This window comes from Saccopteryx bilineata, chromosome 1 (genome assembly GCF_036850765.1).
Source record: "Saccopteryx bilineata isolate mSacBil1 chromosome 1, mSacBil1_pri_phased_curated, whole genome shotgun sequence".
NCBI lineage: Eukaryota > Metazoa > Chordata > Mammalia > Chiroptera > Emballonuridae > Saccopteryx > Saccopteryx bilineata.
The window spans coordinates 170,568,100-170,590,658 of record NC_089490.1 but is presented as its reverse complement, the minus strand read 5'-3'; the positions used below and the strand labels follow the sequence as shown (position 1 = coordinate 170,590,658).

At 39.3% G+C, this 22,559-nt stretch overlaps 1 protein-coding gene across 1 annotated transcript in view; it reads right to left on the bottom strand.

The window, feature by feature from the left end:
* GUCY1B1 (guanylate cyclase 1 soluble subunit beta 1) overlaps positions 1-16,652 on the bottom strand; it is a 44,067-nt gene extending 27,415 nt beyond the window's left edge. Inside the window, exons 1-3 of the mRNA XM_066279684.1 lie at positions 16,494-16,652; positions 15,749-15,822; positions 966-1,066 (exon numbers count right to left, since the gene is read on the bottom strand). Of these exons, the coding sequence (XP_066135781.1) occupies positions 966-1,066; positions 15,749-15,822; positions 16,494-16,496 (178 nt within the window). The 5' untranslated portion in view covers positions 16,497-16,652. The remainder of the gene's footprint in view (positions 1-965; positions 1,067-15,748; positions 15,823-16,493) is intronic.
* Between the last annotated feature and the right edge of the window lie 5,907 nt (positions 16,653-22,559).

The following is a 22,559-nucleotide window of genomic DNA, read 5'->3' as shown; positions in this document are numbered from 1 at the left end:
AAATTTTTTTGCTGTAATATCAATTTTAATCACCATCTCATTCAACATAGGTAGGCAACAATTTATTTAATCAATGACCTTATTCAAAATGTAGGCTTTTCCAATTTTTGATTATATAAGTAACTCTGAAATAAGAGCACACATAAAACTTAATGCAAATAAATCTAATAATTTATTTGGAAAAATTCCTAAAAGGTTTGAATGGTTTTTTAAAAGCGTATGATTTCTTTTCAAACTCTATCCTTGATTACATTAGATATTTAATTTTTAAAAACTGATATTTATATTAAAAATTATTTTGTATTTGTGTTTAATTTCTAATAAGGTTAACTATTTTTCTTATTAACAATTTGCCATTTTTTTTTTGTAATTCTTGTATTCTGCAGTAAGCTAGTATTTGCTCTTCTAGTTACATTTGGCAAAGCTAAGAAGCTTCTTTCTTTTTTGATCCAGACTGTAACCTAGTTATAAATTAAGCATTCTGAGAATGAGACACTAGTTTGATAAAAAAGTTTTTCTATGAAGCATTTTTGCTTTAAATTTTACCTTCTTTGCATGAGTTTTGTCTGATATTGATCTGTTTCCCGCTTCTTTTACCAATAGTTAACAACACTTGTGTTTACAAAAGAGATTTGGGAATAATATTTTCTACATACTACACTTGTGCAAACTGTGTTATTGACACTGTAATACAAGTTATTGCATTATTAACTTATTACATTATGAAACAATATCTTTTTTTCTACTGTGGGGAGGAGCAGTGAACTCCTCTCTTCTCTATAGAGTTTGTAAAAATAATCATAAGACTCAGCATAACCTGAGCCTAACATTATACGGAAGTGTCTTCCCGACTAGGATTATGAAATGTACAATCTTCCCAACTCTGCAGTGTGATCTTGGACCACCTATTCCTTTGGAAGTCTCTGTCTACCTCGGCCAAAGAAGGAGAGTCACATTCAACTTACTGAGGACTTTGCTTGCAGCAGCCACCAAATCATATGTTTTAGAATCATCGTATATTATTCTGACAAGAAACTGTCCTTCTTCGTCTAACTGTGCCTCTTTTCTGGAAAACAAAAATGAGAAACAGGAAAACAAGCTGGAGTAGGTACTATAAAAACAAGAGTAGGTACTATAGTTACAGTAATTCTATAAACAATGGTTTTATATCTGACGTAGAATTTGATTTTGGAAAATTTGTTTAAACCAATGTTTTGTACTTAAAAGCCTAGTGATTAAGAGGAAATGATTTCACATTTCCCTCTTCAAACTAAAATGACGCAGGTTAAGTATATTTTAGCAGGGCTAACATTTACATAGTACTTTAACACCCAATACAACACCTGATACTAAATATAATCAAGAAATAACTTTTGGTTTAATAAATAATTAGCAAAATTTTTGTTTAGTTCCTGTACATGCCAGGCACTGTTCTAGGCACTGGGACTACAGTGTTTAGTAAAATAAACAAAAATAAAGCTCCTGGAACACGCATATTCCAGGAGGGGAGACAAACTGGGAATAAAACTAGTAAGTCATCTATGCAATGGTAAGTTGTTTAGACAATAAAATAAAATAGAGCTGGGTGGTAGGATAGGGGGCTGAAGTACAATAGCTGGAAGCCACACTGAGAAACTGGCTCAGTCGAGTGAAGTCTGAAAGGGCCCTGGGAGTGAGCCATGAGCCGTCTGGGCAAGTATGTTCTGGGCAAAGGGCTAGACGGGAGCAGTCTGGGGGGGGGTGGGAGTCAGATGTGGGGAGTGGGAACAACAGCAGAGACCACTGTGGCTGGAACAGAGGCCGGACAGAGTAGCTGTGAGGGAATGGATCAGAGATGGAGGGTATCAGCACTTGTGATGAGTACGAAGTCTAGGTGAGCTGGTTAAAAGGATCAATCCTGCTGCCGCATTAAGAATAGACCAAAGGGTTCAAGATAGAGCAAGGAAACCAGTCAGACTATGGCCAACATTCTGGTGAAAAAATGCCAGTGACTTGTTTCAGAGTGTAGGAAGCGGAGGGGGTGAGAATTGGTCCATATCTGGATATCTTCTGAAGGCCGGTTCCACCTGACCTGCTGCTGGACTGGATACAGCATGTGGGAGAAGGAAAGGACACAAGGACGACACTGAGGTTTGGGCCTGAGCAGCTGGATAGATGTCACCAGTGGCCGAAATGGGAAAGATTGGAGGTGGACAGGGGTGGCGGTGGGGGTGGGTCAGATCAAGAGCTGTGTTTTAAACATATTAAAGTCTGAGTGCCAAGGGGACTGCTAACCTCTTGCAGGGGTCCCCAAACTTTTTACACAGAGGGCCAGTTCACTGTCCCTCAGACCGTTGGAAGGACGCCACATACAGTGCTCCTCTCACTGACCACCAATGAAAGAGGTGGCCCTTCCGGAAGTGCGGTGGGGGGCCGGATAAATGGCCTCAGGGGGCTGCATGGGGCCCGCGGGTCGTAGTTTGGGGACGCCTGTATTTGTATCCTTGGCTTATTAACTACAGTAGTGCAAAATGTGCTGTGTTAATGAGCAGGCATTACAGTAATTTTTAATAGTTGTCATGTTAGTACACATATCTTTATTTTGATAGGATTTGGATTATTTTTCTCAAGCAAGTGTCCAAAGGGGAAGGAAAAATCTATTGTATCAAATATTGCCAGCTATAGAAAAAAAAAATGACAAGTTCCCAGATATCTCTTCCAATGATAAGTTCACAAAAATATGTGGAGTTGAGATGTCAATCTCTTACTCTCAATCCAACTCTTCTAAATCCTTGGACACTGCCAGGAGAATACAAGAGAAACTACCCACTATTATTAGGTAAACTTTCAACACAGTAGCTCAAAATAGCTCCATAAGTGCTGCCAAGACGGGCCACGTGGAGTCACAACTACTTTCTCTCCCTGGGAAGCTACATTATCACAGCTGCTGCTCCTGATGACAAAACCAGGGTCTGCTCAAGGGAAGTACTGCAAACAGTGGCATGTCTTCGGTCGGGTGGAATGGAGATTATCTTTAAAGATCCTGTGTTCCTCAGAGCATATCATTTATTTGCCTGCAGTTATGCATAGCAGTGCATGTGGGGGGGAAAAAGCATGATTTGGGAGGTATGGAAATTTGAACTTCAGAGCCCACAATCCAAATGAATGTGGACAAATCACATAAGCACCTGTGCACTAAACCCCTCTTTCCTAAAGTGGGAGCAATAATATAACCACCTTTCACAACTGGAAAGAGATAAAATGTGCACGCGTGTTCTAAGCAGCTGAAGAATTATATATATTACTAATGACCACAGTACTTCCTATGTCTACAGATTTAATAATTTAAAGAGCTACATATAAGATGTGAAATTTTCCTCCCTTTCTGCTGAACAAACACAGCTATTAACTGAAAGAAACACAACTTTAAAACCTCAATGTTTTAATACTCAAAATCAGTAAAATATCCCTAAATTACAATATAGTCTATAAACACTGACTTACTTTTTGATAAATGCTATTTTATATATATATATATATCTTATGCATTCTAATTTCTATTGGTATAAAAATGTAAGATACAAATGCTCCTTGACTTATGATGGGGCATGGCCCAATAAACCTATTTTCAGTTAAAAGTCAAAAAAGCACTTAATAGACTTAACCTAGCCTAACATAAATGTGCTCAGAACACTTAACATTAGCCTATAATTGGACAGTCATCTAACATAATGCTTATTTTATAATAAAGTGCTATTTTATGTAATCTCTGGAGTACAGTATGTAGACATGCTGGCAACACAGTACACTGTAGAGCAGGGGTCCCCAAACTGCGGCCCCCTGAGGCCATTTATCCGGCCCCCGCTGCACTTCTGGAAGGGGCACCTCTTTCATTGGTGGTCAGTGAGAGGAGCACATTGACCATCTCATTAGCCAAAAGCAGGCCCATAGTTCCCATTGAAATACTGATCAGTTTGTTGATTTAAATTTACTTGTTCTTTATTTTAACTATGGTATTTGTTCGTTTTTTTTTTTACTTTAAAATAAGATTTGTGCAGTGTGCATAGGGATTTGTTCACAGTTTTTTTTATAGTCCGGCCCTCCAACAGTCTGAGGGACAGTGAACTGGCCCCATGTGTAAAATGTTTGGGGGACCCCTGCTGTGGAGTTTCAGTTGTTACCCTCACCATTGCCATCACATGGCAGGCGGGGGCCCATGGCCACTGCCCACCATCAGAAGAGATCACTGGACTACACATCACTAGCCTGAGAAAGGGTCAACATTTAAAATATGGTTGCTACTAAACACGTATCATCTTCCCACCATCGCAAAGTCAAAAAAAATCTTGTCAAACAATGGTAAGTCAGAGACTGTTTGTGAAGAAAGATAAAACTTTAGCCTGACCAGGCAGTGGCTCAGTGGATAGAGCCTTGGCCTGGGACACAGAGGACCCAGGTTCGAAAATGAGGTCACCGGCTTGAGCGCGGACTCACCAGCTTTAGCGCGGGGTTGCTGGCTTCAACGTGGGTTCCTAGACATGACCCCATCCTCGCTGGCTTGAGCCCAAAGGTCACTGGCTTTAAGCCCAAGGTCACTGGCATGAACAAGGAGTTACTCGCTCTGCTATAGCCCCCCAGTAAAGGCACATATGAGAAAGCAATCAATGAACTAAGGAGCCACAACGAAGAATTGATGCTTCTCATGTCTCTCCCTTCCTGCCTCTCTGTCCCTGGCTGTCCCTCTTACTGTCTCTCTCTGTCTTAAAAAAAAAGAAAAAAGACAAAACTTAAATAAAATATTCCACTTTCCTGAGATAAGCATTACCAATACTATTATATTCAAGTCGTTCATGCTTAAATATTAGATGTTTAGATTGCCTTCTTTTCTTTCACAAATATAAACAATGTTGTGATGAATCTTTTGTAGCTGATAACTATTTCTGTGTAAAAATAAATATCTAGAAATGGAATTGCTAATGTGAAGGATATGAACAGCCTATTTGTTCTGATTTTATTATGAAGCAGCATTGGTCTACAGATTGGAATTCTGAAGCTAGTGATTTAGGAAATTCTAATAAAATGTAAACAGATTTTAATTAAATATATAATTACAAATTAAATGTATTCAATATAATATTAATAAGTTATATAAAATAATAAATTAATGAAAAATATATAAATATATAGTATTAAATATAAAATAAAGTACACTGTGCCCTGTTTTGTTTCTTCCATTTGGGATAAATCAAATGACATAAATTTCTGTAATAAACTCAGCTTCTCAGAAACATCAATCCATAACAGCCATTAAATGAATGAGGTACAAATAGAACACAAAGTCTCTAAATAAAATAGCGGAATAGCCATTTCCCTAGATTTCCTTTAACCAGGAATCAACGCATCCTTTCTTTCCTATCTTTTGTTTTAATAAAATAATCTCTCTTATCTTTAAAGCTTTACTTCCTGGACTGATTGGCCCAACATGCTCTCTGGAGGGAGGCTGAAATATAAACAGTAAGACATGAAAGGAAATAATCATTTCCATTACAAATTTTACACTGAATTCCAATGAATTATGCAAAATAGGTAGGATTCCTTATTTATATTTATCTTAAAAATCTTTGGGAACTTTGGCTCACTCTTTATTCTTTCCCATCAATGTCCTTTACCCTCATCCCCAGCCCGAGAAAGCATTTTGCCAAATATAACAGTGTGTCTGTAAAGTCATGGTGCACTTTTGACTGGTCACAGGAAAGCAACAAAAGACGATAGAAATGTGAAATCTGCACCAAATAAAAGGAAAACTCTTCCAGCATCATACCTATTCAGTGCAGTTCAATGTAGGCTCACGCACAGATTTTTTAGGGCTCCTTAGGTAGCTATCCCGTATAGCCTCTACAGACTCGTCACTGACTGATGGCCTACCAGAACGGGGTTTCTCCAACAAACTGCTGGTTTCCTTCAACTACTTATCCCACCAAGTAATGTTATTCCTATGTGGTGGCGTTTCGTTATAAATGTGCCAATATTCACGTTGTACTTTGGTCACAGATTTGAATTTAGCGAGCCACAGAACACACACTGAACTTTCCTCTGTACCATCCACATCTTGACTGGCATGGCCGTGGGCTACTCCACTGTATACACGGTGTTACGTCATCTGCGCATGCACACATGCTGCCACATCATCCTACAGAAACTGGGAGGGTTTTCCTTTTATTTGGTGCAGATTTCACATTTCTATCGTCTTTTGTTGCTTTCCTGTGACCGGTCAAAAGTGCACCATGACTTTACGGACACACTGTATTGGAACATCTGTTATGCTCCGGGTACTTTTCTAAGCACTTTTAATACACCGAAAAACAAAATAAATACATTTTCCTGCCCTCATAGTGACTTAGCACAGGGTCGCTTCAGCGTGGGGTGAAAATGCTACAACAGAAAGCAGATCAGTATACAGGGATAAGAGGAGGGATCTCGAAGCAAGGGGCCGGAGGCAATATGAAATAGAGTCAGCATGGAGGCTTCCTGAAGTTAAGACTTTAGAAGGCAGAATTTGTCTTTATTGACCTAATCTTTCTGGACCCATTTCTCTTCTTTCTGACACCCATTCTTCATCTTCTTCCCTTTTTAGGGGGAAGGCTAATTGGAGATACTATAAACCATTATAAAAATTGGTTTAATCCATTAACCTCAGCAGGAGACTTGACAGTGCGAACGGAGTGATAAACGAAAGAATTCCAAGCAATATAGTCATTGAAGACAAACTCTCACCTGGGGACAAAATGATCATCATATTCTTGTATTTGTACCTACAGTGAGTGTTTAAAATTGGGTAGGCATAAATGAAAATTTTCAAAGTAGCAATTCATTTCCTCCTACTTAATTTTAGAGATGGTTATTTGCTGGAATTTAAACTGATCATTTATCTACACAAATTACCCTTACCCAAAAGGATAGTAGGTATACATGTTATAGTGGTGTTTTATGGTTTTGATTTTCGGGTTTTGGTTTTTGAATCACTGATGCCTAACCCAAGTGCCTGCAGTAGAACATAGTATTTAATAGATGTGTGCATGTTTTAAAAGAAGTGAAGGAATTAAAAAGATTTCCTTCATGTGTTTACAAAGTCCCTACTAAAAATCAAACAATACTGGCTTGTGTCTGTTATTAAAATAAAAAATTCCAAGGCCCTGGCCGGTTGACTCAGTGGTAGAGGGTTGGCCCAGCATGTGGAAGTCCTGGGTTCGATTCCCTGTCAGGCCACACAGGAGAAGCGCCCATCTGCTTCTCCACCCTTCCCCCTCTCCTTCCTTTCTATCTCTCTCTTCTCCTCCCTCAGCCGAGGCTCCATTGGAGCAAAGTTGGCCTGGGCACTGAGGACGGTTCCATGGCCTCCACCTCAGGCACTAGAATGGCTCTGATTGCAGCGGAGCAACACACCAGAGGGGCCGAGCATCGTCCCCTAGTGGGCATGCCAGGTGGATCCCTGTTGAACGCAGGCAGGAGTCTGTTACCCCCCCATACACACCTTGCTTCTCACTTCAAAAAAATACAAATAAAAAAAAATTAAAAATTCCCACAATAAACACAGCTAATAACTATATATAACATCTTTAAAATTAAAGATGTATATTTTTGTGTGTTTTTTGTTTGTTTTTGTGAGTGGGTATGAAGCATTAATGGCCTCTCAATTTTCAATAGCCCAATCTAATGATTCTCACAGAGTCTGAATCACTGGAGGGCAGACTCTAGCTTGAAAGAGCTGCCAACAAGGGAGGCCCTTTAAATGTAGCAATGGCTTTCTTCTTGGACCCCCTTTCAGTTGGTAAAAGTCAGTCTATTCAATTCAATGTGTTTGCTCATCCAAGGACTGTAAACAGTAACAGTAAATGCTCTCAGGAGTGACGTGGACTTTGGAAACGTCAACATCACTCTTGATATACTGCATTTTGTTTTCTGACTGTGTCCAGCTTATCATGTGAGAGTTTCATTACCAGTGGCTGGGATTATGAAAACACATGCATAAACATTTCAAACGAGCCTTTTTCAGTAGCTTCGCCAGAAAAACGAATCCACTGAGAACCCTGTGTATGCGGGCTATTACCCAGGCCAGCAATTTTCAGCCAGTGTGCAGCAAAAAACTTTAAAACATGTAATACCTGACTACTTAGTTGGGGCACTCACCCCTTTTCCCTTACATTGTCAAATAAAAACATGACAATAGCCAACACAACAACTGTCTGGTATGAATGAATCAAAATTATACCTATTTTGTTTGGTCAGGTAGGCCAAAACGTATATTTTTGGTGTGCCAAATTTTAGTAATTGGTTTATGTGTGCCAAGAGATGAAAAGGATTGAAAATCACTGCCTTAGACAATAGTTATAATAGTTAAAGACTAGATAGAGACTAGTGAGTCAAGACAGACATTAGTCAAATAGTAGAAATACATAACTATAAACTGTTGCATGTACAGTGTGGCAAAAGTACAGTTTTGGAGGGGACAGAAGGCTTCCCTTAAGGTGTAGGAAGGGTGGGGAGAGGGAGGAAAAGCACAGGCTTTTGTTATCCTAACACCTGTAAAAGTTCAGTGTGCTTCAGGAACAGAGAAGAGGTCCATGAGGCTAAAGTGCTGACAGCAACTGGGACCTGAGGACGGAGAGTCCCCATGTTTCAGTGACTTGAAGACTGCCCACAAAGAATTTCAGTGAAGCACCAATTTCATATTTCATGATTCAATAATGAAGGGCAAATAGACCAGAACAGTAACAAGAAGGTACAATAAATACTACAGAATGTTTACCTTTACCTGTAGTGGAAACTTCCTTAACCTCAATATCTTTTGATATAGAAAAAAGTGCTCCATTTTGTTAGACATAAAGACCCCATTTCCCCCACTGCTCCCTTTTTAATGAGAAAAGTAGCAAAATAGCAATGGAAAGGCTGCAAGCACTCAGGTCTTCCGAGTTGTCATCCTCTGAACTGAGCCGGTCACACAGATTTCTTTAAGCATGTTTTCCTGTTGATGTTTGCAGAGTATCCACCCAGAACTGTCCGTTTCCAACACAATGAGGAGAAACATTTGCTATTGAAAGAGTTAAAAGGGCATTGTCCCTTTTGAACAGCAGCAATGTCTAGTTAGTATTAGCCATAATTAGATCTGGATATTTTAAGGAGAATACAGATTTTCTGATTTATCCTCTCGTGCTCATCATAATGCGGAATACTTCTTCTTGACCCACCCAATATAATTTTTCTAAGATTTTTGTTTAATTCTCAAAAGTTGCAGAATGCAAGGAAAACAAAGACCCAGCTTGATTTCTGAGGTTACCTCAGAATGTCCAAGTAAAACCGTGAGATAAGACAATGATCTGGCTTTTCACTTGGGCTCCATGCTGCTCACCAGACATGGTCCAGGTTCTGGGAGAGCCCTATGCAGCACATGAAGAGCTCACTGGCAGGTATTGTGAAGAGTTTACAGTTAGTTATCTATGTCTACCTATACAAATAACTTATATACAGTGCCTTTTCAGGTTTTGAGCCTAACTATTATCTAGTTTACCTATTTTTAAATGTCTGATTATTCATTTGCTTGTGTTGAGGAAGTTTCTGGATACAAAAATTAATATGGTGACCTTGGCCAGCTGGCTTAGTGGTAGAGCATCAACCTGGCATGTGGATGTCCAGGGGTTTGATTCCTCATCAGGGCACACAGCAGAAGCAACCATCTGCTTTTCTATCCCATTTCTCTTTCTCTCTCTCTCTCTTCCCCTCCCACAGACATGGCTTGGTTGGTTCAAAACATCAGCCCTGAGTGCTGAGGATGGCTCCCTGGAGCCTCCACTTCAGGTGCTAAAAATAGCTCAGTTGCCAGCATGGCCCCAGATGGGCAGAGCATCCAGCCCCAGATGGGGGTTGCTGAGTGGATCTTGGTCCGGCCGCATGTTGGAATCTGTCTTTCTATCTCCCTTCCTCTTACTTGAAAAGTAAGGAAAAAAAATAATATGGTTTCATTTTTGTATATATACTACATTAGCTCTTATTTCTATTTTAAAAAGGGGAATAAGCATGGCACCAAAAGAGCTGCATTGCAGTACTGACTCTTCAGCTTGCAGTATGTAATTACCCAGGACAGTCATGTAACCACTTGGAGACTCAGCTTTATCATTTAAAAAAATAATAAAATAGAGTTTTTAAAAAGCATTGGGCTCACTTGTACATGGAATCTAATCAGAACAAACTCAGAGAAACAGAAGAGTACAGTAGTGGTAACCAGGCTGGGGGGGTGGGGTATAGGTTGCTATTGCTCAAGGGGTACAGACAACCAGGTATAAGATGAACAAGTTGATTATAGATAACAATACTGTATCATATGCTGGAATGTTGCTAAGAGAGTAGATCTTTATGTTCTCACCACAAAAAGGAAATGGTAACTCTGTAAAGGGACGGAGGTGAAAGCTAATGTTATGGTGGTAGCCACTTTACAATTTACAAATGTATCAAATCAACGCATCTTACACCTTAAATTTACACAATGTTATAGTCAATTATATCTCCATTAATCTGGGGAAGGGAAGGGAATTGAGCTAGAAAAGCCCTTCCTCCTTCAAATGGGTATTGTAGCACTGAACTGAAATGACAAAGAATTTTGAAAATATTGAACAGCGTTTATTATATGAAGGGCCATTAATATATTAAAATTTACCCGTGCAAGGGTAGGGAAAGATAGAAATGTAATTATATAGCCTCATGAGTACAAAAACCTGATTAAAACGTGGTACAGTATTTTGTTTGTTTTGATAAAATAAATATTAAGAACTTACGCTGCATTTTTAAACAACAAATGGGCTTGAGGGAGGGAGACTAGAAATACATAATGTAAGACTGATTCCAAAGCAGAACTGAGCAGAGAGATACAGCGAGCTGGAAGTAACATTCTTTCTGTCACCTGAAGAATGGACAGAAGTGAGGCCAGTCAGACAGGGAGAATCCAGCTATGGGGCTATGAAAGTAGCGAAGGGGAAAGTAGTAAAAGCCAGAAGGAAAGAATAGCATCTAAGAGGCTCTACAGATTAAAAAAACAAAAATAAAGACAAAACACAAAAAACTGGTGCCAGCTTTATGGAATGAATAAGAGAGAAAAAAAATTAAAATGACAGTGAAGTTTCTATTTATCCTTGAGTGATGAAGGAACACTTGGACTGGTGTGGTATGTAGACTTGCATGAGGTATTGTTATTTAAAGGAGAGCTTCATATCTTTCAGGTGAGCTAGATAAGGGAAAATTTGAAACACTTTGGTTCTAGAGTAAAATAAAAAACAATAGCTACCATTTATTAAGCAGTTATGTATCAAGAACTATGTTAAGCACTATTCAACCTATTACAACTTTTTAAAGTGGGTATTATTTATTCCTTATACAGTTGAGGCTTGGAGAGATTAGGTAACTTGGAAAGTTACATAATTAGCTTATAGCAAAACACTTGCTTATAAGACCCATAATGATTAATTTGTGATTAGCAAATTCAAGTAGATACATTAATGTCAAAATCAGATCATTATTTGCTATCAAACAGTCAAATATTTCTATATTTAAATTACAGGCAGGAAAATAAAAAAATTATAAGACTAAAAACATTCTGTTTCTAGACTTTATTTGAAGGTAAAGATTATATATATTATTCACTTTTCTGTCCTAAGTGTCTAAAACATAGACCAGGCTCATTAAAAAAAATTAGCTTAACTAGAGAATGAAATAATGATTGGATCAGTGAAAGAATGAATCAATGACTAAATCAATGAATACTGTACCTGCCCTATGATATTAATAAATCAGATAAAACCATAGTAAACATATATGTATTCTTTATACAAGAAAGATGATTAACAGTCTTCTAGGGAAATTACTCCAGTATTTATCAACTAACAGTGTCAGTACATCATTTTCAAATCTTGTACCAAAATTTTGACCCTAATGTTTATCTCTGATCTTTTAGCAGAAAGGCTAAATTAGAGAAAAGCTAATCAGTAAGTACACTGTGTAACACTTAGGTGTTTCAAGTTAATGTTTGTTCCTTAGTAAGCAAAATAATTGATTTTTAGAAAGGTGTTTTTACCAGGAACTGCATTATTCCATACGTAGGTGGGACATAAAAGTGAAACTAAGAGACATTGATAAGAGTGTGGTGGTTACGGGGGGAGGGGGGAATGGGAGAGGGAAAGGGGGAGGGGGAGGGGCACAAAGAAAACAAGATAGAAGGTGACAGTGGACAATCTGACTTTGGGTGATAGGTATGCATCATAATTGAACGACAAGATACCCTGGTCTTGTTATCTTTGAATATATGTATCCTGATTTATTGATGTCACCCCATTAAAAAAATAAAATTATTTAAAAAAAAAATAGAAAGGTGTTTTTGTTTGATTGTTTTCAATAAACTTTGAATAGTCTTAGATTTTTTAAAATTTGAATCCATCTTTACGTTCCAATGAAGTTAAAAAAAAAATCTAAGATCAAACCCAGTGATTTGAGCCAATGATTAGTTTTGTCAGAGCTGATGAATGGGTCACAGAGATGATTAAATCAAATATTAAGGTACTTTTCAAATATGTGTATCTTGACTTCATGATATTTATGAAATGATGATTGGTTATTCTCATATCTCAGGGACCATAGCTTCTAATAAAAGACCATTCTAAAACCTGAAAGGAAACCAGCAAAATATTTGAAGATTCAGGAGTCTCTTTTGCTTTTTATTTTTTATTTATTTATTTACATGTATTTATGGTCTAGATCAGAGATGGGCAAACTACAGCCTTTGGATCAAACTCAGTTCACCACCTATTTTTGTCTGGTCCAGGAGCAAGGAATGGTTTTTATATTTTTAAATAGTTACATTTTAATAATTACATAGCCACCTATATAATACCTTTAAGATTGACTCTTGGCCTAAAATGTTTACTATCTGATGTTTTTAAAGAAAGTTTATCTACCCTACATCTAGGCAATTTTTCTTAAAAAAAAAAAGTTTTAAACCTCTTGGGAAATGGTTACATTGTTGGGAGCGTAAGTAGATACTGAGTTTACAATGAAGAGTTTTTGGCTCTTACCCACTTAGAACTTTCTGTCTGGAATCTGTTACTTAGGGTTTTATTTGTCATTAAATGTTTGACATCCTTTCTCATGAAGGATAGATGGCCATTTCTTACTAAATCAAAAAAGTATTACGGAAATTTTATAAACATCAATTTGCACATTTTCTCACAGACCAAAAATGAAGATAAAGGAGTTGGGTACTTACTAAGAAAAAAAATTTTTTTTCATATATTCAGTTTTTCTTAAAAAGTTACAACTGAAAGTATCTTGGACCACTGTAGTGATCTTCCCTAGAGCAGAGGGTGAGTGAGGTTTGGAGTAGGGATCAGTATCTCCCAAGGAATATTTTTAAATTAAACTCCTCCAACTTCTCACCTACCTCAGCAGTGAGAATCTCTGTTTGAATAAGCAAATACTCTTGCAAGGAGCTCTTAGTAAAAATTCCTCAGGGGTACTAACTGGGTTGGAAAACAATGACCTGCTTTAATCCCCTCTACAGGAAGCTGAACTACCTTATGTTCTCTAGTGCAGATACTAAACTGCACCCAATACAAGATGGCTCACCGAAAAGGATGTGTAGGGCGGAAAGACTCAAAATGAACACCTGGATTGCAAACGCAAGTTTACCTTTAAGGGGCACATAAACCTTGAGATAATTTTATTAACAGCAATAACAAACTATTCAATATATTGTTTCATTTTGCCAGAAAAAAAGATTTGAATAATTTAAATTATTAGCATTTGAACAGATTAGGAACACCTTTCAAAGCTACTTAAAGATACATTAGTGCTTGAAAAGATATTGATGTTTAATCAAAAGTTAGTAATTTGTTTTTTAAAGTAAATGTGATTTTGCAAAGTTCTCACATCAGTGTAATGTGTGTATTTGAAGATATTTTTACCTTCTTTGGAAAAAAATTTGGCCAGTACAAACAAATCATTTGATAATTGTTTTTAATTCTGATACATATCTCTATGATGTATAACTTTTTATCCCTGTATTTAACGGTGATGTGAATTGATAATGAGTAGGATATAAATTCTAAATCTTGTTGAAATACATGACTGTTGAACAATATAGCTATCTTTTACTGTGTTCTCAAAATTCTAAATACATTCATTGTCATAGCATATTCACCAGAAAAATCAGGAATTTCTAGCTTGCAGATGAGAAAACATCATGGGAAGAATATTTGTGATATTTTCATAAATTCACAAAGAAAATGGCTTAAAAAATAACCCTATACTCATTAGTGTTTAAAATCTTGCTCTTGATGTCTGCCTTCTATATAACTGCACTAAGCTAAATAAAAATTATGAAGTTAATAAGATTCACAGAAAATTCAAATCTCAAAGTATGCTTTAGTGCCTAGATTCTCATTTGACTGAACTGCATAATTCCCGAATCTTCACTTCCCTTTATAATATGGCCATGTGTCCCTGTGGGTAACATAGACATGACTAATGGGTGGTGAAACGATGTTCATTGATACAGACTCAGGGAAGGAAAGCTTACATTTTAGTGCTTAATATTTAACTCTGATCATTTCCAAGGAAACATATTTACCAAAAAAATCCCTATCTTGTAACTGCACAAGAAGGCCTGATTGCTAATAAGTTTAATGTATTTAGGAAAAATTAGCAGGAAAGCATCACCTACTTAATATAGTAACGTGTAAATCAGGGAGGACAGGAAATGAGAATATAGAATAACAATGTCTTCTTCTCTGCCCACCCAGGTAACCACGCCCTCTACCTCTATTTGCACATGACAGATTGTTCCGAAATGAAAATCTATGAATACAATTTTAGTGTAGCTAGTTGGTTGTGGTCACCTATACAGTAAGTGAAATGCAAATTTCACTAGAACGAGAGAAAAAAATGGGAAAGGCCTCTGTTAAATGGAAATGTCCAATGTGGCCGCAGAGCGTCTCAACGGGTTTAAATTCTCAGGCGCCTGGGGTTATTTCCCCATCCAGAGCCCTGGGCTCACAGTTCCAGACTAAAACTAGGATGCTCTTCTGCAATTAACAGCCTTTACCAAAGCAAAAACGAAAACAGGTTTGGGGGGATGATTTGGGGGTAAATAAAAGAGCAAACATTCTAATTTCATTTTATTTCATAGTGAGTAAATGTATGAGTCACAGTTGCTCAAGAAATAGTCTCAAGAGAAGAGAGTTGGAGCATACGGGAAAAGGCTTAGCAATTTTCACGTGTCTGCAAGGTGTGTACATGTTAAAACGAGCCAAGGTCTCCCGTTTGTTTCTAAAGCCTCTGGGAACTTAAGCGTCGCGAGGCCGCTGTGGTCCCCCGGGCCCTTCCGCGCGTGGGAGCCGCCGGCCTGCAGAGCCTGGGCGCCGCCGGGCGCTGGCAGCGCGTTCCCACGCTCGGCGGGTCGGGAGGCCGCGGTCGCCCCGAGGCGCCCTCCCCTGGCTCTCGGCCGCGCAGCTCGCCCCGCCCCGCTGCCCCTCCTCCCCGGGTCCCGGCTCGGAGCGTGGGAGCGCAGCTGCGGCCGGGAGCTTCGGGCGGAGGCATCTTCGCGATGCGCGTCCGCGACCCGCGCAGGAAGCAGAGAAGGAACCGAGGAGCCGGCGGCAGCGCCCCGGGCCGCCGGGGACCCTCCCCACGCGGCGCCGGCGCGGAGCCCACGCTTGAGGGTCCGACCACTTACTTGATGTCCTCCCACACCTCCGGGCCGTAATTGCGTATCACCAGCAGCTCCAGCGCGTGGTTCACAAATCCGTACTGCGGGGACAGAGAGACCCGAGTCACGGACCCGCTGCGAGTGGAAAGGGGCTTGAGGGCGAGAACGAACTCACCGCCGCCGTCACGCTTTCACCTCGTGCCCCGCCCTCTGGGTCTAGTCTCCTCGGGGCACTCGCTGCTAAAGAGGGGCGTCACGGGGCGCAACCCCCGCCCCTAGTAACGGGCAAATCCTCTCCATCGCCGTCCCACCCGCCCCCGCGCTCCCTGCTCGCCCCGCTCACCTGTCACGGCCGGGAGGCAGGCCGGGCGGCAGCAAAGCGCGGCAGCGGGGACGCAAACCCTACGCCTCCCACGCCGGCGCGAGCCTCCCACGCCGGCGCGAGCCTCCCACACCCGCGGAGCCGCCCGGACCCGGGAGCCCCCGCGCCTCGCCGCACGCCCCCTTCCCGAGGTCGGGAAGCCGCGGCATGGCGCAGCACGGGGGACCCCCCGGGAAGCAAAGTCAACCGGCGTCCACGACGCAGCCCCCCGAGTTCCCACCTCCCCAGCCCCGAACACAGGCGCACGGCGAGGCTGCTCCCGCCCCGGCCAGCGGTGCGCTCCAAGAGCCTCCGCGCCTCGCTCCAGGGCCGCGGCCACTTCTCTTGGGCAGCCAGGTCCGGTCCAGTTACCGTGTGGGAATTCAGCCTGACCCGGCTGAGAGCACTCACCATGGTATCTGCGCCCGGAGCTGGGGAGGCAGCCCCCTCAGAGAGGAACAGCCAAAGGGACCCGAGCGGCGGCGGCAGAGGAGGCAGCACCACAGGACCCTAGCAGCAGCATAGAGCTGGAATGCGTGCGGCAGTGTCGGCAGCCTTGATTGCCACCCCTTCCCACCCAATGGCGAGTCGAGCTGCAGGAGGCTGGTCTCTGACTCCTAGTTTTGAACCAATCAGCGGCAGAGGAGGGAATTCAGATGCTGTCGCTAGTACTGCGTTCTAGGACCTTCCTGCCTCCACCCTAGTGACAAGGCTTTTATTCGAGGCCATAACAATGACGATGGAGAAGCCCTAGTGTTGTTCCTTGTATGAATTTTGGGGCAGGGAAAATGCAGCTATTGTAGTCCCACCAAATATATCCTCATCCAAAATAGATATCTCAGAGGTAGCAAAAACTGAGTAGAGCTGTGCGTCTCTCTGTGTGTTGCAATGCATAAGCCTTAAAAGGAACACGGCCAGTTGGTCAGCATCCTCATGTTTATTGTCATCTTGCAGATCAACTTTTCCTTTGTGGCTTGTTCCCTTAAACTTTGTGTTCAGTTGAACACTAATAACCATGAGCTTCACACATTTTACTTTCAGTCAGTCAATAAGACTAGTCGAGGTGGCCAGCTAAAATTTTCAGCAATACATTTTGGTGAACATGGTGTCAACACCAGCTTGCCCATTACTGAACTTCCCTACTAAAGATCCAGTAATGATCTGTGCTTGAACCTGGTGGGACGCCTGATCCCACATCATGGCCAGCAACCATGAATCTGCAGTTTTTAACTGTCTAGTATTTGTTCTCTGTTGTGTTTCAGAGGTAACTGATGAACTGGAAAAAGTCTAGTACTAAATGATCAGATTTTAATTCATCTAACCCCAGTCTATAACCTTCCAAGCATGTGGGTTAGTTAAATGCTCTGAGCTTCACCACAGGGAGAAGAAGGAACTGCCTATTGGTTAAAACTCTGTGCTTAAGGCCCATGGACACAATTGACTAGAATTAGGTTAAAAGTGAGGAAGACAAGGTAAGCATTGCTTCCAGATCATCAGTGTTAAGTGGACCTGAGAAGCCAAGATGATATTCTATGATATGAACAGTTTGCTGTGAGAACAATTTTAATATGTTTAGAGAAAAGCTCAAAACAATAAAACTACTGGCATCCATACCCAGAGACCTATCTTGAGGCGTAACTGGTACAGAAATAATTACATAGAAAACAAAACAGGCCTGACCTGTGGTGGCGCAGTGGATAAAGCGTTGACCTGGAATGCTGAGGTCTCCAGTTCAAAAACCCTGGGCTTGCCTGGTCAGGGCGCATGTGGGAGTTGATGCTTCCTGCTCCTCCCCCTTCTCTCTCTCTCTCTCTCTTTCTCACTCTCCTCTCTAAAATGAATAAATAAATAAAAATTAAAAAAAAAGAAAACAAAACAACAGCAAATAACTTAAAAAATACTAATTTCTATCAATGGTGGGATAATAAAATAAATCAGAGCCTTCTTACCATGGAACATTTTATACAATTATTAAAATATTAAACCCTTATTAATATTAACTATTATTTTTTAACTGTTAAAATAGTCCATTACTCTATACAACCATGAAAAACTAGATACATAATGATACAAAAAGATACAGTGTTAAATGAGCAAATGACATATGAATGGAATCACCCTCAATTTTTAAATGGTTTTACAGAGTTAGGTGTTATTTGGATAATAAGAACACACACACACACACACACACACACACATGTTGCTATAAGCATAACCTTCTGGAAGATACATAGGAAATTTTTGATACATCTATTTCCCGTAATTGAAACCAGTGGCTGGAGGAACCAAGTCTTTTATTTTTTGTATTATAACCTTCGATATATTCTGATATTTTTATTTACATTAATAAGTTCTTAACTTGTTAAAAATACTTTTTTTCATATCTTGACTTGTCTTCCTTTGAAAAGCAGTAAAGGGAGGTATCCTGAACCTTTAACGTCCCATAGGAGACACATAGGGGAGAAGATTGCTCTCTAGTGATGAAGAATGAGGAACGTTCATCTGGAGAAAGAAGACAGAGTAAATGAAGAATGAGCATCTCTGCCAACATTATCTCTCTCTCTGAATTTCTAACTTCCACTCTCACTGTTCTATTTGTCTAGTAGCTTTTTGAACTTATTGCCTTTTGCCAATACCTATTTTCATTTGTGAATATATAATACAGGTTTTTTTTCTAGTTTACTTATATCCACTCTGAATCTCAAAGAAAGTCTGTTTACTAAAACTTTGCCAACTTTTGTTTAACCCACACGATACTACTACGGAGGATATGATGATCAGGGAGAAAGGAAGCCCATCAGCCATGGAGAAACCAAAAAGAGGTCACTATGTTTCTGTAAGTGCCTTAACCATCATCCTTACTGCTAACAACGGAACATAGAACCCAGGTCACAAGTAAATTATACCATGTTCTCAGAAACAATAAAATGCCTTCTTCTCTGTGTGACCCAAACTGAAGAGAATCAGTTAGGAAGAGAAGCTTAAGGAGTTAGAAGGAGAAGTTAAGGAATGGCTTGGCCAGCCATAGAGTCAATGCTAACTATCTGAAGATCAGTCCAATGTATAAAAATTAAATAAATAAAAAGGCGATACATGGCTTTCAGAAATGTCAGCTGAAATGACACACAGTTTTTGCTAAAAATAAAATAAGTTAGTTAGGCACATTAAATATTAAATGTATTAAATGTTTCAAAGCTTCTTCAGTGATGTGAAAGTAACAAACTAAGTTGAGGATAAAGAAGAACACATTTTGGGGGCTGTTCTCAGGTCTATGCATGTGTTTTTCAAAGATTTGGTGCTTTGGCAGTTTTTTCTAGCATAGGACCAGGACTTCTATTTTTGGATCACATCATGGAGCAGAGTTTTTAAAATTTCAACATTTACTTATAAAGTGATTTGTATTACATTAATATGCTTCTTTAATATGTGAGGCTCAGTGCCCATTTACTGTTTTTTTGGAAGCTTCCGGGACTAGTGTTGAATAGGCCCATGACCATCACACCACTTGTGATTTTTGTTAATACAGTCACTCAATATTCAAAGCAAGGACCTCAGAATGGTTTTTTGGGTTTTTTTTTTTTTTTTTTTTGGTTTTTTTTAGGTGAGAAGAGGGGAGATTAGAGAGACAGACTCCCCCATGCTAGCAGACCAGGATCTACCTGGCAGCCCCATCTAGAGCCAATGCTCGAGTACCAAGCTACTTTTAGCACTTGAGGCTGACCTGTTCTCACAGAGCTATCCCCAGTGCCCAGGACCACACTTGAACTAATCAATCCACTGGTTTCAGGAGGACAATAGGGAAAGAAGTGGGAGAGAGAGGGGTGGAGAAACAGATGTTTGCTTCTCCTGTGTGCCCTGACAGGGAATTAAACCCAGGACAGCCACATACCAGATCAATGCTCTATCCACTGAACAACTGGCCAGGGCTTCAGAATGCTTGTAAGCAAAGGGAATTGCATTCTAAATGAAACGTGGTATAATATGCTTCTGGATCAATAGAAACAAAGAGACTCAATAAAATGGGTCATGGTCAGATAGCCTTTTAATTTGAAATTAACTATAAGTTTAGTCACATATAAAAGGTCTAGGTATTAGATATAAAAAGAAGCACTTTTGCCTGACCTGTGGTGGCGCAGTGGGATAAAGCGTCGACCTGGAACACTGAGGTCGCCGGTTTGAAACCTTGGGCTTGCCTGGTCAAGGCACATATGGGAGTTGATGCTTCCTGCTCCTCCCCCTTCTCTCTCTCTGTCTCTCTCTCTCTCTCACTCTTCTCTCTCTAAAAAAATCAATAAATAAAATATTAAAAAAAAGCACTTTTTCAAATTACTCTTTCTATAACAAATTCTTTTAAAGATTTACCTTGCCATCAGAGTTTCTAAACAAACACAATGCAGTCACACACACACATATTCAAACATATACATAATTTTCTCTCTCTATATATATAAAACACACTTATATAGTTTTCTATACACACATGTATAGAAATCATACATAGATAGTTTTCTCACATATAGAATGTTTGAACTCTGTAAGTAAATAGAAAAATTAAAGAGAATTAAGGATCATGCTTACTTAGTATAAATGTTTTTATAATTAGAAACATTAAAGTAAATCAAGCCATCATTTATACTATTCTGGAATATTTGCAATTAAAATATTTTTTTTTTATTTTTGCTTTCAGAATCAAATTAATTCAAATAAAAACTAACTGGTCATACCTTGGCCACAGCCCATAGTTCTATGTGGCTGGGAGTGATGGTCAAGTTTGTTTGAAACATTACATCTATCATGAATATGTCAAAGATTCATTTACATTGAGCACTGAAAGGTATTTTAAAGGTCATGTAGTAAAACTTTTTTTCTTCAGTATCAGGAAACCTCTTACACACCTTGCTTTGTAGGAGAACAGTGAGAAAATCTTTACCAATAAGTAAATAATAATTAGTAAAATAAATTATTGTACTCAGAAGTCCTGGAAGATTTTAAGATTCCCATGAAAGCAGAGCTAACTGTATTCTCTCTCCTATAGCCTCACCCAGTGGCAGTCGGAATCTCACACTTGATCACGTGTGTTTAGCGCAAAATAGTCCACAGTTCTTAAAAGTCTCTAGATACTGCATTAAAGTGTTACTCTTTTTAGTCTCTAAGCAATTGCCTACTGAATATTACTGATACAAAATAAAATAGGGGAGATTCAGAGTTACTAATTCAGAGGTTTGGTTATTTCTCTTTTTATCTCTTCTTGATTGAAAAAGCAAAGAACAAAGTTAGCTATGGGGGCAGTATACTGTACTGTAGCAGGTAGTGAGCTTAGCTGGATTTCACCATTTAGTAGAGGTTAAACATTGAACAAGGTACTTAATTTCTGTGAATTAAAGTTTTCTCATTCATAAAATGGGAAAAATAGCATGTCAATATACCCCAGTATTGAGAAGATTAAAACCATTACTTACCTCACAGACTTATTGTAAACAGTAAATAGTTTAATGCAAGTGTGATGCGCAAAGCAGTAAAAGACACACGTTAAGTACTCAGAAAATACTTGCTAATTCATTTTTGAGGTGGTTGTTATTGCTGTTTTAAAACCAACCATTAATATGACTAAACTCCCTGTGTCTAACTTGTAGATATGTAATATCTCCACTGGCAGCAAATACATAGTGAAAGGAGCTGAAACAGCAATTAGAAGATCTAGATCAGCCTTGTCAGTTACTTGCTCGGCAAGTAAACCTGAATCAAATTCCCCACTTAATAATGGAGATAACATTGCCTGACCCACTTCCATCAACTAAAGTAAATAGGAAGATTGTATGAGGCAACATGTTTGAAAGCTTCTCATAAATTTTAAAGAGCTACACATACCTGATACTGATTGTATGGAATTAGTAACTGAATAAGCCAGGGTTGTGTGAAGCGCTGAGTAATAAGTAACAATCTGTCAATCTGTTGGTTACATCTACCTTTCATATTCAGAATTCTGTCTCGTTTTTATTGTTGTTAAAAATAAAATCCAAACTTAACTAAACAATATAATATAAATTTTCTAACAACCGTAAGATGAGTAAAAATAATAAAAAAGGAAGTAAATTGTTTATCATTCATTTACGTAGAACATGATCTTATTTTTTTCCCTCAGTAGGTACTTTATTGGCAATAACAACAACAAAAAGTTGGAATTAATTTGTGCTGACGTGATAAAAATCTTACTCATTTTCATTGATGTTTGAAGCAAAAACAATTACATTGAATGTACCTGCTAATATGTTTATAAAACATACATATTTAATAAAATGGTATTTGGAATGCATTGTGGTGGGCTCTTTATGATTTCCGGTGTCTCCGTTGGATAGTTCCCCCACTTGACAAAGAACATCACGCTGAAATACAGAAACCAAAAGACCTAAACTGCTTTAATCAGATTCAAATGATGCTTTAATGACGCTTCACTTGAGAAGCATCAATATCCCATTG